The 18,409-nt window shown below is 35.6% G+C and overlaps 1 protein-coding gene across 7 annotated transcripts in view; it reads left to right on the forward strand.

Annotated features, from left to right (window-relative positions):
- EPB41L5 (erythrocyte membrane protein band 4.1 like 5) overlaps window positions 1-18,409 on the forward strand; it is a 133,367-nt gene that overhangs the window by 45,747 nt on the left and 69,211 nt on the right. For all 7 annotated transcript variants that reach the window (XM_032840902.1, XM_032840898.1, XM_032840900.1 and 4 more), the window contains exons 8-14: window positions 2,030-2,150; window positions 2,283-2,370; window positions 3,124-3,212; window positions 5,877-5,946; window positions 10,753-10,922; window positions 11,976-12,082; window positions 13,515-13,542. In XM_032840902.1, the coding sequence (XP_032696793.1) occupies window positions 2,030-2,150; window positions 2,283-2,370; window positions 3,124-3,212; window positions 5,877-5,946; window positions 10,753-10,922; window positions 11,976-12,082; window positions 13,515-13,542 (673 nt within the window). The remainder of the gene's footprint in view (window positions 1-2,029; window positions 2,151-2,282; window positions 2,371-3,123; window positions 3,213-5,876; window positions 5,947-10,752; window positions 10,923-11,975; window positions 12,083-13,514; window positions 13,543-18,409) is intronic.

The raw sequence follows: 18,409 nt of genomic DNA on the forward strand, positions 1-18,409 counted from the left end.
AGAGTCAGTGTTCAATAGGTGAGGTATTATCAATTTTATTTTTAGCTCAAGATCTATGTATTCCTACACAGCTGGATTTTTTTTTTAATTTTATTTATTTATTTGACAGACAGAGATCACAGGTAGGCAGAGAGGCAGCCAGAGAGAGAGGAAGGGAAGCAGGCTCCCTGCTGAGCAGAGAGCCCGACACGGGGCTCGATCCCAGGACCCTGGGATCATGACTCGAGCCGAAGGCAAAGGCTTTAACCACTGAGCCACCCAGGCACCCCACAGCTGGATTTTTTTAATAAACGTGGAAATAGTTTAATTTTTAAATATGAGTAAAATATTATTTTAAAGAAAAAATGTCTAAAGTATAGAAAATTAGAATCACCTACCCTGCTTCCCAAACCCACAGTTCAAGAAATAACCACAAATGGGTGTACATAAATGTTTGTGCTTTGTCCAGGTTTTTTCCTACTGCCTCCCTTCCCCAAATATTTTTTACTAATTTTCCTTGAAGGTTTTTTTTTAATTTAAAATACATTTTTTTAAAGATTTCATTTATTTGTGAGAGAGTGAGCATGAGCGAGGGGGAGGGGCAGAAGGAGAAGCAGACTTCCTGCTGGGCTAGATCCCAGGACCCTGGGGTGATGACCTGAACGGAAGGCAGATACTTAACCAACTAAGCCACCCAAATGCCCCTCTCTCAGTTACTTCTTTAGGATTAACAATTTATAATTCCAGGATAGAGACTGTATCTTTTTTTTTTTTTAAAAGATTTATTTATTTATGTGAGAGAGAGAAAAGAGAACATGCAAATAGGGGGAGGAACAGAGGGAGAGGGATAAGGCAGACTCCGTGCTCACCAAGGAGATCGACCCAGGACTGGATCCCATGACCCTAAGATCATTATCTGAGCTGAAATCAAGAGTGGATGCTAGGGGTACCTGGGTGGCTCAGTGAGTTAAGCCTCTGCCTTTGGCTCAGGTCATATCTCAGGGTCTTGGAATCGAGCCCCGCATCAGGCTATCTGCTCAGGAGGGAGCCTGCTTCCCCGTCTCACTGTTTGCTGCTCTGCCTACTTGTGATCTCTCTCTGTCTGTTAAATAAATAAATTAAAATCTTAAAAAAAAAAAAAAAAAAGTTGGACGCTTAACCAGTTGAGCCCCCCAGGCACCCGAGACTGTATCTTTTAGTGGTGTGTGATGTCACGTTCTCTGCACTATAGATTCTTTTTGTTTTGTTTTGTTTTTTTAAAGAGAGAGCATGTGTACAAGCTGGGGGTGTGAAGGGGGAGAGGGAGAGAGAGTCTTAAGCAGGCTTACGCCCAGTGCAGAGCCTGATATGGGGCTTAGTCTCACAACTCTGAGATTATGACCTGACTCAAATTAAGAGTCTGGGTGCACGTGGGTGGCTCAGTGGGTTAAGCCCCTGCCTTCGGCTCAGGTCATGTTCTCAGGGTCCTGGGATCAAGCCCCACATCTGGCTCTCTGCTCAGCAGAGAGCTTCTCCCTTCTCCCTCTCTCTCTCTGCTTGCCTCTCTGCCTACTTGTGATCTCTCTCTCTGTCAAATAAATAAATAAAAACCTTTTAAAAAAAATCAAGAGTCTGATACTTAACCAACCGAACCACCTTAGGTACTCCTCTGCATATTAGATTCTTAGTAGATGCCTAGTGCTAATTGCCTTTTTAAAGGTTGCTAAGTATTTTTGTTTATTTATTATAAGGCCAAAACGTATTTCTCTAAGGAAGTCTTGAAAGTTTTCAAAAGCTAAGCATTATAAGATATGAAATAAATGAACAGAAACCCATTTATTTGAAAATATACCACCAACCACAAGTATGTGATTGTGTGTATAGACATTGACAGGTTGTTAGTCTGAGTTACATTTATTTTTGGGAATGATCTGGGTGTTATGACTTAATTGTAGTTTAAGAAAAGAATCTAATTTTAACAATTTTTATTAACAAAATGAGTTTTGAAGGAAGATTCAGCAGGAAATAAACTTTTTAACAAAATAAAACTTTGTGGAATTTATGTTTATAGCTGAACTTGGTGACTATGATCTTGCTGAACATAGTCCTGAACTTGTATCTGAGTTCCGGTTTGTGCCCATTCAGACTGAAGAGATGGAGCTGGCTATTTTTGAGAAATGGAAGGAATACAGGTACTTGACATTTGATCACACTTTTCTTTAACATGGCCACACTGATTTTATATTTGTTTTCTTCTGTTTCTGTTCTTGGTATAAAATTTATATTTATTATTATTTTAAACATTATTATTTTCTGAATTTCAGAGGTCAAACACCAGCACAAGCTGAAACCAATTACCTGAATAAAGCCAAGTGGTTAGAAATGTATGGGGTTGATATGCATGTGGTCAAGGTAAGAACTGTGTTATGATGCTTTTTAAAAAGTTTTTTCCTTCAAGATTCAAGATAACTATGGCATTTTTCAGTATGAGGGAATGCACGGAGATGGCATAGCACTGGGTACTTTGGATGTATTATAAAGGTTGAGGTTAAATATGAGAATCTCACATGAAGGTTCATTATAAGAAAGAAGAGAAACAACCAAAAACCTCCAAAAAGATACATGTGTGCTTTTAAGGTGTTATTATTGTATTTTTTAGATTTTTAAACCATTTTTAATTCTTTCACCTCATATTCATATCATCTTGTATCACTTAAGCTGAGTAGACTGTTTAAAAATTAAAATAATTTAGGAAGCAAAGTTTAAAATTATAGCTTGAGAGGACTTTGAGAAGATGTATGATGATTTAAGTTATTTCTGGTTTAAATAGCTAAATTTTTCCTGAAAGGCAGTCTTTTTAAAAGTTTGTGATTTAAGTGTTAAATAGAATATGGACAGAATCTGCAAAGAGTTTTCTTTGTAGTGGAAATATACCACAGTGTATTTTCAGTGATGACATACCTTAAGACTGGTGTTAGAGTAAAGTACATGCATGTATCAGTTTCCCTGAGAATGTTGTTTTGGGTATGCTGATTGTTTAAAACACTTTGCATATTAATATTAGCCTATATATAGTTAATATAATTCAGTGTGAAAATGAACTGTGAACATGGAAAATCTGTTTTATGCAAATAAAGCTAACACATTTCGTTCTCCTTAAATTAGGCTAGAGATGGGAATGACTATAGCTTGGGACTAACTCCAACAGGAGTCCTTGTTTTTGAAGGAGAGACCAAAATTGGCTTATTTTTTTGGTAAGCAGAGTTAATGTTACAGATACTGTTTTTTTTTTTTAATTAGTAAAAAACATCTCTGTGAAGTTAGTACATAAAATTGAATTTGACATGGCGATTCAGACCTATACTCCTGAAGCTAATAATACATTATATGTTTATATAAAAAAATTATTAAAAAATTGGATTTGAAAATCAAATGATTCTGAAAAGATTGTGAATAAAAGCAACTTTCTCCTGTAATACTCCTTACCCATCTTTAATCCCCCCGCCCCCGCAGAAGTAAATTTTAAACTCTTCCATCCATTTTTCCATTATGTATTAAGTGTTCACATGGACACTCTGTGGTCATGTAGTTCCATCACTGTTTTTAGTACTTCTTGTTCCACAGGCAGTCTCATTTCTCCCTACTCGGTGTTGTGTAAAAGGAAGATATTTACCCCTCCCTTTAAGCTGTGCTTCTCTTTTTAGGTCCCAACTTCTATCATTCATATTTTATATTATCAAGAATTGATTTTACTTGGATTTTGTAGCCATGGTTAAGTTCTTCACGTCTTGGCTGGTTTGTTCTAAGAATTGAAATCAGGAGATACTGTTCATATTGTTAACTCTGTGTCAGAATTGGTGTAGAGCTTTTTTGTATGCTGGTGCTATGTACAGGAGCTGAAGATGGGCCCCTGTGGTGTTTACTTCTTCACAGGATGCCAGGATTGTCAGCTCAGAGCCCACCAGTCTAAAACTCAAATTCCTATCTCGCAGTTACTTTGTATATAGCCCAATAGGTATACTTTTAATGACTTAGAGCCTACCTGCTTTGCATGTCCCCCCAGGCAAATGTACCTGACGTCTGCTAGTCTTAGATAAGACAAATCCTGTAGCTCTCAAAGTCCCCAGACTACTCTGCCCTTCAGAGCTCTCTGACCCATACACTCCCCGCTTGCTGCCGACTGCCATTGAGTAGAAACTCAAGACTCCTCTCTGATTCCCCTCTCCTACAAGTTGCCTTGCCCACTTCCCCTTCTTTGGTGGTAACTTTGTGCAGCCACCTCTGGAAGGTCTCCCGTTGAAGACTTCCCTTCTCATGCAACCCTGTCCAGACACCGCAGTAAAGTTCGTTGCACAATACTGCTGTCTCATGATCCTGTCTTTCTTTTGATCAGTCCGAAACTCCTTGAGCTCACAACTGGGATTACATTTATTTTTTTTTTCCTGTATAGGTTTTTGTTTTTCCCAGAGTTCCTGGCTCCCCCCGACCCGCCAGTCTCATACACCCCACACAACCCTTTTTGCATTATCTGCCTTTGTCTTAGCCTTACGTTCTTTCACATCCTCAGAGTTGCATTGAATGATTCTTCTGTTCCAATTGGAACTGTCTGCTCTTCAGGTTACTCTGCAGCTTTAATCTGTTTTCTCAGCTAGGATCCTTTGTGTCTTATTCCTGTAATTTTGATCTATTTCCTCAAGTACCTGCCTGAGCAAAGTGGGGTGTAGGAGGTAAATTCTTTGAATCCTTGGATACCCTAAAATTGTTTATTCTCTTATGCTTTCTTGATAATTGGACTGAGAATTTTAGGTTGAAAATTACTTTCTTTCAAAAAGTTGAAGATAATATTTCTCTCAAAAAGTTGGAGATAATATTTATTTTTGAATCCAGGTGTCTCTGCTAGGGACTTTCTGAGAGACTTCAGTGGAACATCTTCATAATTGTCTCTTGATAGGTCAAGGAGCTCTGGGGTATTTATTTACCCAGTCCTTGATTGTTAATTCTCTGACAGTTCCAGCTTGCCCCTGCGGGCAGACGGAACACACTTCATGACCAGAGAATGCTGTAGGCGGTAAGATAAAGAAAGCATCTTTTGTACCACCTCTTAAGGTTGTTGTGAGAATCATTTGAATTAATACATGTAAAACACTTATAAGAGTATCTGATACTTCATAGGCATTATATAAGTATTTGTTACACTTAAATAAGTGCTAGCTCTTCCCCCCCCCTCCTCTACCTATTATGCTTACTGTTTTGGTACACCTTTTGTAAACAAGTTGTGTCTTGCAATTATATTTTTTGTATAGGTTATATTTGAAAGTTAGAATGAAAGTTTTGTTTTGACATTCACAGGTCATAGAAGTACAGAGTTCATATGTGGTAGGTTGTTGAGGATTTCAGTACAGGGAGACGGTTGGAAAAGGGGCCATAGAGTGAGGCTTTAAAATTTTTTTTTTTAAATTATAGATGTACTTCTCAAACCAAAATTGATAGAGAAAATAGAGTTGAAGGCCCTAATCAAGAATTTTTCTTTTATGTCTTTTAACAAAGCCTTATAGTCTTTCCTGTATATAGTTCTTATGTTGGTTAGTGCTTTACACTAGGCCTGGAGACTCTCCTGTACTATAGTTGGCAGTCTATAAAATATACATATGGGTTTCCTCATTTTCTTTTTTTCTTAACATTTTTAATGTCTGATATATGTGCTGCATTGGTTTTATTAGCGATACTGCTTTTGAAATGTTTTTTTCTGTTATACATCAGAGGCTTTGTTGGTGGGCAGTACAGGTTATGTTTACCCGCTTATCAGTTTTCATTTCAGCAATTAAGATGGTTAATGTGCTAAAAGTAACAACAAACATTTTCTTTTTATTTAGAGGACATTTATTTGAAATCTGGCTTTTCTTCTGATATTATTATAGGCCCAAGATAACCAGATTGGATTTTAAGAAGAATAAATTAACCCTTGTGGTTGTAGAAGATGATGATCAGGTAGGAACTTTGCATTACTTTTTTAACAATGACAATGTTGTATGGTAACTCAAGTCTAATATTTTTTAATAAAGCCTTCTAAATTAAGAATTACTTTTTTTGTTAGCTCTAGCTCCTAATTGATACACAGAACATGGATGTATCTTGAATGCATTATGCATGAAAGGAGCCAGACTTGGAACATTATGACTTGTATGGTTTCATTTATGTGATGATCTGGGAAGGGCAGACCTGTAGTAATAGAACAGATCACTGATTGTTTGGGATTAGGGAGAATGGGGAGGCTTGCCTACAAAGGAACAGCATAGAGAATTTGGGGGCATGAGAGAACTATTCTGTAACCTGATTTTGGTGGTAGTTTGTAGTCTCCCTGCATTTGTCAAAATTCACAGAATCGTGAATAAATAAAAGTAACTTTATTGCATGCAAAGAAATAAATTGAAAAACATATATATAGATTAAAAGCAAGTTGGGCAAATGTCAAAAAGACTTGTATGCACAATGATGAGTGAGAAGGACTACTTAGCAGGGAACCTAAAAGAAGATTCTGAAAATTAAATAAAATTGTAATTTTGCAAATTTCAAGTTTTATTACCGAGATACATGCAAAGGATTGCCCTATCACACTGCTTAGAAGAAAATCATAGAAGCAATAGAGCATTTTAAAAGGAAGTCTTTTGATGATACAGAGGATGATCATTGTATTATCAAGAGGTGAATTGATAATGACTCAGAAGAGGCAGTTTTCCCATCTAAAAATTTATTTTACAAATAATTTTCCTTTTTATATAAGCACATGCATGATTCAGTGATATTTGTCTCTAAACCTAAAGAAGTTCTTCAAGAAGAATAAAATACAATTCTATGTGATAGAGAAATATGGTGATAATTTAATTGGTGACACTCGTTCTTATTTGGGCCATAAGATAATTGTGCATCTTACAATCAGTGTCATTTTATTTTTTATATATATATATTTTTTTTAATTTTTAATTTTTATTTTTTTTAAAGATTTTATTTATTTATTTGACAGAGATCACAAGTAGACAGAGAGGCAGGCAGAGAGAGAGGAAGGGAAGCAGGTTCCCTGCTGAGCAGAGAGCCCGATGCGGGGCTTGATCCCAGGACCCCGGGATCACAACCCGAGCCGAAGACAGAGGCCTTAACCCACTGAGCCACCCAGGTGCCCCATCAGTGTCATTTTAGATTTGATCTTAAATAGTATTAGATTCTTGGATATCTTTTTTTTTTTTTTTAAAGATTTTATTTATTGACAGAGAGAGAGAGATCACAAGTAGGCAGAGAGGCAGGCAGAGAGGCAGGCAGAGAGCGAGGGGGAAGCAGGCTGAGCCACTCAGGTGCCCCTCTTGGGTATCTTTTTGAAGGTATTTTATACACATGCGCATGCACACACAAATGTGTCTATCAGTTTTTTTTACACAGTTACCATGCTTTTAGACTGTTCTGTATTAATCCTTTTTAAACTGTACATTATAACTTTTGGAATCTTTACCATATGACTATATAGAATGCTTCTTTGTTCTTGTTTTAAAAAAAACTAAACTGCGCGATATTCTATATAGATGTACCCTAATTTGTTTAATAAATTCTCATTAACATTCACTATATATGCAAGAATTTGTACATTGGCATGTATCTGTAAGGATAATTTCCTGGAGGTGAATTTGCTGGTTCAAATGTGCATTCGTCCTGGATACAGAGAGCCTATTAAGGATTAAACCTCTTTCCTCGGGGCGCCTGGGTGGCTCAGTGGGTTAAGCCTCTGCCTTCAGCTCAGGTCATGATTTCAGGGTCCTGGGATCGAGTCCCACATTGGGCTCTCTGCTCAGCAGGGAGCCTGCTTCCTCCCCTCTCTCTGTCTGCCTCTCTGCCTACTTGTGATCTCTGTCTGTCAAATAAATAAATAAAATCTTAAAAAAAATAAAATAAAATAAACCTCTTTCCTCAGAGGGAATTGTCACAGTTTTATCTGAAAGGTGGAAAATGGAATTTCATTATAGGTTTGATTTTTATTTCTATTATGAGTGATGTTGAACATCTTTTCATATATTTGAGTTCTTTGTATTTCCTTTTCTCCAAACTCTATTCATACATATCCTTGCCCTTTTTGTCATTTGGCCTTTTTCTTACTGGTTTTGCCCTTTGTCATAGAAACTAAATATTTTATATAATAGTTGTCTTTTAACATTACTTATGATTTTTGCCACATACTTAAAAAAATTTTAAGTAGGCAAATTTACTAATCTTTCATGGCAATCTTTCAAGGATTTTTCCTACTTTGAGGTAACATGCTTTCCCATGTTTTTTTCTGTGTGTATTTTCTGTTTGTAAGTTTTATTGAAATGTAACATATATTCAGATAAGTGCAAAAACAAGTGTGCAGCTTGTTGGATTTTCACAAACAACCTATTGTGTTGACCAGCACCCAGATGGAGAAATAAATAGAACACTGCTGTAGGGATATGCTTTCTTTTGTGCCTCCCACCAGGTACAGGCCTCCAAGGGTAACAACCATTCTCCTGACTTTAACACCATACATTTGTTTTTGTTTATGTTTTGAACTTTATCTAAGTGAAACTGGACTGACTGTTCCCTTTTTGTCTGACTTCTGTATTTAAACATTGCATTTGTGAGCCACACCCTTCTTGTAGCAGGTTGCTGTAATTGGCTCATTCTTTTACTGTTAGATAGTATTCCATTTTCCTTATAGGCCATGCTTTTTTATCCATTCTGATGTTGATGGACATTTGAGTTGTTAGTTTACAGCCCTTAGGAGTTTTGCTCTAAAGGCTAGGATAAGCACATGTTTAGCTTTTGTGGATACTATCAAACTTCAAAAGTGTTTATACATATACATATTATTATTATACATATTCATATTATACATATACATTTTCACCTGCAGTATGAGAGAGTTCCCTTTGTTCTTTTTTTTTGGGCTAATGTTTGGTATTCTCTTTTTTCATTTTAGCAATTCATGTGGGTGGTTTTCATGTGCATTCCCCTGATGACTGTTTAGCACTTATTTATATATTTATTGAATATTTGGGTATTCTCTTTTATGAAGTGCCTATTCAAGTCTTTTGCTTATTTTTTTGTTGGGTCATGTGCTTTTTTCCTCATTGAAGTTCTTTATGTATTCTGAACATTAGTTCTTTGCAGATAATATGTGTTGTAAGTATCTTCTCCTTGGCTTCCTTTGACTCCCTTAATATTATGTTTTGGGGGCACCTGGGTGGCTCGGTGGGTTAAGCCTCTGCCTTTGGCTCAGGTCATGATCTCAGGGTCCTTGGATCGAGCCCCCCATTGGGCTCTGTGCCCAGCTGGGAGCCTGCTTCCCTACCCCCCTCAGCCCGCCTGCCTCTCTGCCTACTTGTGATCTCTTTCTCTCTCTGTCAAATAAATAAATAAAATCTTTTTTAAAAAATAGTATGTTTTGGATAGAGCATTTTTAATTTTAAAGTAATAGAATTCATAAATTTTCTTCCTTTCTGGTCAGTACATTCTGAGTGTTAAAATTTAAGAATCTTTGCCTATATTGGAGTCATGAAAAAACTACATATAGAGTTTATGTAATGTTTTAAAGTAACAAAATAGTTTAATTTATAAAATACTGAAAGTATACTGGAAAATGCAAAAAATCTTATATGTAATATCCATGTCACTCATCTAGATTAACGTTTTTGTCATTGCTGCTTTAGAATTCTCTCTTAGAAAGGTAAATTAGTAATAGTGTATTCAATACAGCTGAGGTCTAACCCTCTGATTTGTCCCCTTTCTTCTCTGTAGCTGGCCATCATTCTTGGAGGGTATCATTCTCATACTTTCTTTTTCCAAATATAAAAACATCATAACACATGGTGGAATTGTTTTAAAATTTGCATAAATCATATATATATTTTTTTCTTTTTTGCAGTTTCCTTATTTTACCTAAACAGGTGTAGCCATGTAGATCAGTCCATTCATTTTAAGGTATATATATAGTATTCTGTAGTATGAATAAATAATACTACAGTCATCATTTATTCATTTATCTTTTTGTATAGTTTTAAAAGATGTTATTATTTACTTGTTAATTTCTCTCATTTTGGACATTTCAGGTTTTATGCCAAGTTTTACTATTATAAATGAGATTGTGAAGAAAATCTTTTGAATATAAATTTTAGTGTTAAAACCTTTTTCCTTAGAGAGGTGGTAAAGCTTAGTTGTTACAGATAGGCTCTGGAGCACAAATAGGTTCAAATTCTGGTTTCTTCTTTGTGACCTTGGGCTTTATTTCTTGAACTTCAGTTTCCTTATCTGTAAAACAGAGCTAATTATAGTATCTGCTCATTGAATTAATCCATATGAAATCCTTAGAAAAGTACCTGTGAATGTTAATTATTATCATTAGATTCCTGCGAGTACGGTTACTGTGATGAGTAACACGCACATTTTTAAGTTTATTGATACATATTGCCAGATCTTGTATGATCCTTTATATTATAATTATATATTATCCCAAAGTGTGGCAAATAAAGCCTCAGTTTTTGTTTCTCTGAGAAATGAGATCACATAAGTAGAAAGGACTCTTTTAAGAATAATTTTATATTGGCTGTGAAAATGGACCGCTTGATTTCAACTCTGCCTTTTAATGTAGGTAGCTATAGAGTGAGTTTCAGGGAGGAAACTAGTTGCTTATTATTTGATTCTTGGTATTGCTGTGGTTGTATTTGTAGCTGAGTAACAAGGAGCAGAACTGTTGGAGCTAGTAATTACCTCTCTTTAAATCCTCTTCTTTTTCAGGGCAAAGAGCAGGAGCATACGTTTGTCTTTAGATTGGATCATCCAAAAGCATGCAAGCATTTATGGAAATGTGCTGTGGAACATCATGCGTTCTTTCGTCTCCGAGGCCCGGTCCAAAAGAGTTCTCATCGATCGGGATTTATTCGACTAGGATCACGATTTAGATACAGGTGAATGTCAATAGCTGCTTGCTATATCTTGCATTCTTTCATAAAGCCAAAAAGTGTAGGCTAACCTCTCATTTTACAGATGCAGAAACCAAGGTATAGAGAAATAAAGTGGTTCGCCATGTTTTCTACAGGCCAAAATAAAAGACAAAGTGGTATTGTTATTGGTTGCAATTTCCGAAATAGACAGGAAAGCATTGTACTGGTATCATGGATTTTATATCTCTCTTGACATGTACTTTATATATTAATTAACCCCCAATTTCAATTCGTATAATAAGAGTTTTAAGGAGTCTCCATGCAATAGCTGAATGCCATATAGAAAAAGGGTATTTAGTGTGCACTGAGAGGAAAATTAATCTGGGTAACATTTCTGGTTTTTTATAAACCTGAAGTTATGTTATTTTTATAGATTCCTTATGTGTTGGCCATAAGTTAAAAATGTTTTGGTTTACCTGATAGTAGATTATTGATTTAGTTTTAAGCATGCCCTGAGAGTCACTGTGATTTAAAAAATGAATGGATAATAATCAATATTGTGGCAAGTTGATTGTGTGAGTTTCATGAAGTAAGAGTTTCTATTCTACCTATATTACAAGTGAGGAGGCATTTTCTTAACAGAATTTAAGTGAAAATCAAAGAGAGTGGGAAAATAGTTTTAAATATTTCTGGAAAATTACTCTGAAAAGTGTATCACAATTAGAAAAAAATAAAATCTTGAGTTAATTGCAAACTGTGCATGAGGTGAGTGAATGGGGAGAGGAAAGGAGTTGCATAAAAACACAGATATTCCAAAGTTATTCAGTACATTCCTAGGCACATGCATGCTTATGGAAAAACAGTATAATTTGCATGTTGCGTATTTCACAAAAGCCTAAAGGAAGAAAAATGATGTAGTAAAGAGAGACATCAAGGCTATTAGTAGTAGTTCCTTCAGGATGAAGCTCAGGATGGTTCTTTTAAGAAAAAACTTAATGTAGACTTTCTCTCATGAGTATCTGATTACTGTAGGCCTTACATTGTCTTATTCCTCTTAATATGCCTCATTTATTTTAGTGGGAAAACTGAATATCAGACCACAAAAACCAATAAACCAAGAAGATCAGCATCCTTTGAAAGAAGACCCAGCAAACGATACTCTAGAAGAACTCTACAAATGAAGGGTAAGATGCAACCTTGTTTCAAAAGACTGTTCTTCCTTAACAGTCCATCATGTGCTGGTAATGTTTACTTGAAAGGAAGTTACTTCAGTCAACTGAAGTACTCTTATTTATTAACTTTGATTATGACAGAATCAGTGTAAGAAAATAGAAGGAGGGCGCCTGGGTGGCTCAGTCATTCAAGTATATGCCTTTGGCTCGGGTCGTGATCTCAGGGTCCTTGGATTGAGTCTTAAATCAGGCTTCCTGCTTCTCTGTCAACCCCTACCCCCTCCTTGTGATTCCACTCTCTCTCTCTCTCAAGTAAATAAATAAATAAAATATTTTTTTTAAAAAAAAGAACAAAACAAAATGGAAGAAAAAATTGCCTGTATTGTTGCTGAGATTAAACTTTATGTGAATCCCAATTCAGATACTATTTTGAGTTTGCATTCAGTTTTGTTCATATTAACATTAGTTTTGTGGAGTAACACTTTCCATTCTCTTTTTGACTTCCAGATTTCATTAATAGTAGTCTCTCAAATACCCTTAGAACTTAAAAAAAAACCCACTTATATATGTTGAATAAATTTTAAGTAAAAATTATTTCATATACCATTATAATATTAGGGTTCTTTAAAAATAGAGTTTAAATTTAAACATCAGTATATATTTAAGTTGCTTTAATTATGTAATAAAAAATATGATTCACTTGAGAAACTAAAACTTGTGTTCAGTTTTGTCTGAGTTTGTATTAAACTACAGATGGAATTTTAAGTATGTCTGATTCAGGTCATCCCAGTTGTCCAGAAACATCTGCCATGGCCTGATGTTTGGCATAATAAAACTCATTTATATTCATAATTTTTGTTTGGCGTACAAATTAAATAATACATGCCTTTTAATGAAACCATTTTAGTTCGTGAAGATTTGAGACCGTGAGTTAACCCTTATTTTCCACTGACAGTGTTTTTTTTTTAAGATTTTATTTATTTATTTGACAGAGATCACAAGTAGGCAGAGAGGCAGGCAGAGAGAGAGAGAGAGAGGTGGAGGCAGGCTCCCTGCGGGGCAGAGAGCCCAATGTGGGGCTCGATCCCAGGACCCTGGGATCATGACCTGAGCTGATGGCAGAGGCTTAACCCACTGAGCCACCCAGGTGCCCCACCACTGATGGTGTTTTATTGTCACTTATCTCACTCTAGGAGGCTTGCAGGTGGTTCTGTTTTAAAAGAAAATGGTATTTTTTTGCCTTATTTTTAAAATGGAAGTAATTGTCATTATTGATTTTTAATGATGTGAATCCCTAGAACATTTTGTGAAGTGATGATTTTTAAATCTGTAAGTGGGAAATATGGCTTAAAAACTGCCTAGATACACTTTTATGAATAGTGAAGCAGTTTGTCATGTAAGTGGAAACTAATGGGACATTTTCTTTTTTTTTTCCCTCTGTCAGGAAGTACAGCAAAACCTGAAGAACTCAGGTGAGTTCAATTTAGGAACAGAATTTAGAATTTAGCATTTATGTAGTTGCTGTCCTTAATTAAACAAATATTTGTTGAAGACTTGTCAACGTGTTAAGTTTCCCTGAGCATTGGGAATATATAGCAGGGAAAAAAATAAACATAATTCCAGATAAAATTGACACTAAGAAAAATAAAGCAGTTTAAAGAAATAAAGGCAGGGGTGGGGGTGCTATTTATAATGAGAATGACATACTTTTGTTATTGACCTGTCACTGAAGATTATTTAGGGTTCTTGTACACAGAAGCTCAAAGAACAAAGGTTTATTTGCAGATAAGCAATTAATTTTATTCCTGGGATAATCCCCACTTGGTCATCGTATATAATTCTTTATATCATATGTTGCTGGATTTGGTTCGCTAGCATTTTGTTGTGGATTTGTATAGTGTATATTTATAAAAGATACTGGTCTGTAGTTTTCCTGTAATTCTTCACCTGATTTGGTATCAGGATAATTCTGGCTTCACAGAATGAGTTGAAAGTGTTCCCTTCTTGTTTTGGGGGGAAGAATTTATAAAAGAATTGACATTCTTCTTTAAATATATGATAGAATTCACTATTATAAAGGCCATCTTGCCTGGATTTTCTCTTTGTATGAAGTTTTAAAAATTCCTACTTCAGTCTCTTGTTACAGATCCATTCAGATTTATTTTTCATTTTGACTCAGTTTGGGAATTTCTGTCTTTCTGGAATTTGTCCATTTCATCTAAGTTATCTGATTGGTGGCATGCAATTGTTCATGTTTATTTCCTTTTCCTTTTTATTTCTATAAGGTAGGTAGTGATGTCCCCTTGTTCATTTCTAATTTTAGTGATTTGAGGGGTTTCTCCCCCCTTGGTCAGTTGAGGTAAAGGTTTGCCCATTTTCTGGGCCTTTTCAAAGAGCCAACTTTTGATTCTTATCTATTTTTCAAGTTTATTAATTTCTATTCTGATATATTATTTCTTTTTTAAAAATTTTTTAAAAATTTTAATATTTTAAGTAGGGTCCATGCCCAATGTGGGGTTTGAACCCATGACCCCAAGATCAAGAGTTGTATTCTATACCCACTGATACATTATTTCATTTCTTATACTTACTTTAGGTTTAATTTGCTTTTCTTTTTCTGGTGTCTTAACATGGGAAAGTAGGTTATTTACTTGAGATTTTTATTTTTATTTTTTATTTTTTTCTAAATTATTTATTTGAGAGAGAGAGAGAGCATGTTATTGTTGGGGGGTGGGCAGGGTCAGGGACAAGCAGACTCTGCACTGAGCTTGCAGCCCGATGCAGGGCTTGCTCTCACTACCCTGACATCATGACTTAAGCCGAAATCAAGAGTTGGACATTTACCTGACTGATCATCCAGGTGCCCTTATTCTTTTTTTTTTTCTTTTAAAGATTTTATTTATTTATTTATTTATTTATTTATTTGAGAGAGAGAGAGAGAGAGAAAGACAGCCTGAGCAGAGGGGAGGAGGCAGAGGGAGAGGGAGAAGCAGACTCTACTACTGAGCAGGGAGCCCGATGTGGGGTTCCATCTCAGGATCCTGAGATCATGACCTGAGCCAAAAGCAGATACTTAACCACCTGAGCCACCCAGATGCACCTGATTCTTTTTTCTTTTTTTTATTAAAAAAAAAAAAATTTTTTTTAAGATTTTATTTATTTATTTGACAGACAGAGATTACAGGTAGGCAGAGAGGCAGTCAGAGAGAGGAGGAAGCAGGCTCCCCGCTGAGCAGAGAGCCCGATTGAGCCTGGGGCTCAATCCCAGGACCCTGGGATCATGACCTGAGCCGAAGGCAGAGGCTTTAACCCACTGAGCCACCCAGGCGCCCCTGATTCTTTTTTCATACTAAACATTTGTTGCTATAGATTTTCCTCCAGGGACTGCTTTAATAACATTCCATAAATTTGGTATGTTGTGTTTTTATTTTTATTTATCCCAGATTATTTTCTAGTTTCTCTTTTGATTTCTTCCTTCACTCTTTGGTTACTTGGGAATGTGTTCCTTGATTTCCACATATTTGTGACTATCTTAAATTTTCTTCTTATTTTTTGTACTTTTATTCCACATGGTTAGAAAACATACTTTGTATGATGTTGATCCTTATACATTTTAATTGAAACTTTTTTTATGGCTTAACATAAGATGTATCTCAGAAAATTGTATGCACTTGAGAAGAATGTATATTCTGTGTTGAGTGTAATGTTCTATAAATGTCTGTTAGATCTGGTTGGTTTTATACTGCTCAGGACTTTTATTTCATTATTAACCTTTTGCTGAGTAATCCATTATTAAGAGCAAGGTTTTAAAGTCTCCAATTATTGTCATTGAGTTGTTTGTTTCTCTCTTTATTCTTTCAGTTTTTGTTTCATGTATTTTGGGGCTTTTTGTTAAGTGCAAATATATTTATAATTGTTTGATTCTTTTATTATGATGAAATGTCACTCTTTTTCTCTAGTAATTTTTTTTTGTTTTGAAGTCTATTTTGTTTGATTGGCAGTCCATTTTTATTCTGGTTGCTTCTCCATGGTTTATTACTTTTACCAAATTTGGGAAGTTCTTAGCCATTATTTCTTGAAATGATCTTTCTTTTCCTTTCTTACCTCTCCTTCTTGGACTCCCATTACATGCCTGTTGTTACATGTGATGGTGTCTCACAGGTATCTGAGTCTCTGTTCATTTTTCTTCACTCTTTTTCTTTCTGTTACTCAAGACTAGATAATCTCAGGTGACCTGTCTTCAAGTCATTGATTCTTCCACCTGCTCAAATCTCCTGTTGTGTCCTTTCAGTGAATTTTATATTTCTGTTATTGTACATTTCAAGTCGAGAATTTCTATTTGAGTCTTATTTATAAATTTTCTGTTTAATGATATTTTCCTTTAGTGGAGACCGTGTTCCTATACTTATTTCTTTAGATTTTTTTAATTTCCTGCATGTATTTAAAATAGCTGATTTAAGTGGATTGCCTAGAGAGAGTTCCATCTTTTTGGCCACACTCATGTGGAGTAAAGCTTTCACCACATTGAACTTGGGGGAATGGGGAATGAGAGCAAATTGTGGCTCAAATGCCAGACTCAGCTATGAGATTTAGTAGATTTTCTTGAATAAATGTTTATTCACTAATGTGTGCTTTTTCATGATTGTTTTTAAAAATAATTTTCAGGGCGCCTGGGTGGCTTAGTTGGTTAAGCGACTGCCTTCAGCTCGGGTCATGATCCCAGGGTCCTGGGATCGAGTCCCACATCGGGCTCCTTGCTCCATGGGGAGTCTGCTTCTCCCTCCGACCTTCTTACTTCTTGTGCTCTCTCTCACTGTCTCTCTCTCAAATAAATAAATAAAATCTTAAAAAAATAATAAAATAAAAATAATTTTCATTAGATAAATGTTTGTTTCACTGGGTAGAGAGTCCTCAAACCACCATTCCAGAAGTTCTACTTCTGGTGACTCAATTAATTTTAATAGTACATATTACAATGTATAGTTTCATATAATGCTTAACTATTGGTATGTGTCAGTTTCCTGGAATGTCCATCAAAGTATCAGATTCAGGACATACTTAACAAATCTAGTTAACTCTTGAATTGGTCTACTCTTATATAGTGGATGTATAACTAGAGCGTCTTCAAAAAGAGAAATCGTTTGATTTGAGGTACTGAGTATGGTTAGCGTCTCCTTGAGATGCATTTTTCCTCCAACTTGGAAGACCAGTAAAGTTGGGCTGTGATTAGTGATTCATCACAAAAGCACTTCTCCTGAAGTTTCTTTAGCTGTCAGTAGGCTGTTAAAAATAAATCAATGAGGGGCGCCTGGGTGGCTCAGTGGGTTAAGCCTCTGCCTTTGGCTCAGGTCATGATCCCAGGGTCCTGGAATCGAGCCCCGCATCAGACTCTCTGCTCGGAGGAGAACCTGTTTCGCCCTCTCTCTCTGCCTGCCTCTCTCCCTACTTGTGATCTGGCTGTCCAATAAATAAATAAAATCTTTAAAAAAAAAATAAAAATAAATAAATGAATAAATAAATAAATCAATGAATAGTGTATGGAGGAAGTGAGCTATGCTCTCTATTGTGAATTTTTAATTAGGTAAAGTTTTCTATCTTTCCTGAATTGTACACTTTTACTTTCATTGTAGTTACTTTTAGGCTATGCTTTTAAGAAAAATGATGGGAAAATGTTAGAGGTATTTTGTACTTTTAAAACTATTTTGTTTGTTTTTTGTTTAATGGAGTATGTCTTGCTTACCTGAAAAGGAGACTGGACAGAATATTAGAGCTTAAAATAAGGAAGATAACCTGGTGAATTTACCAGAAATGTAAACATAAATGTAAACATATTATTCAAGCAATAATATGTAGTTGAAAAATTCAGGTTTTTATTTGCAAGGATTTGTCCTTTAAAAATTTTTTGAGGGGTGCCTGGGTGGCTCAGTCAGTTAAGTGTCTTGTCTTTGGCTCAGGTCATGATCTCCGGGTCCTCACCCCCAGTTTGGGGCTCCTTGCTCAGTGGGGAGTTTGCTTATCCCTCTGCCCCTCCCCACCACTCAGGCACACATGTATCCTCTCTCTCTCTGTGTCTCTCTGTCTCAAATAATCTTTAAAAAAGAATCTTTAAAAAAATTTAAAAACTTTTTTTTTTGAGGTACACATTTCTGACCCAAAACTTAAGTATGACTATATAGTCTCTTTCTTAGAATTAAGATTAATTTAATTTTAATAACGAAGTTTTATTATCTTCACTTGAAAAATGCTTTGCCTCTGGAAAACACAACAGAAATGGGATATGTAAGCAATGATACTTAGTTCTTATTTTTTACAATAAACTTTTAGATATGAAATGTAGAG

This window comes from Lontra canadensis, unplaced genomic scaffold (genome assembly GCF_010015895.1).
Source record: "Lontra canadensis isolate GAN:19392208 unplaced genomic scaffold, GSC_riverotter_1.0 scaffold117, whole genome shotgun sequence".
Lineage (NCBI taxonomy): Eukaryota > Metazoa > Chordata > Mammalia > Carnivora > Mustelidae > Lontra > Lontra canadensis.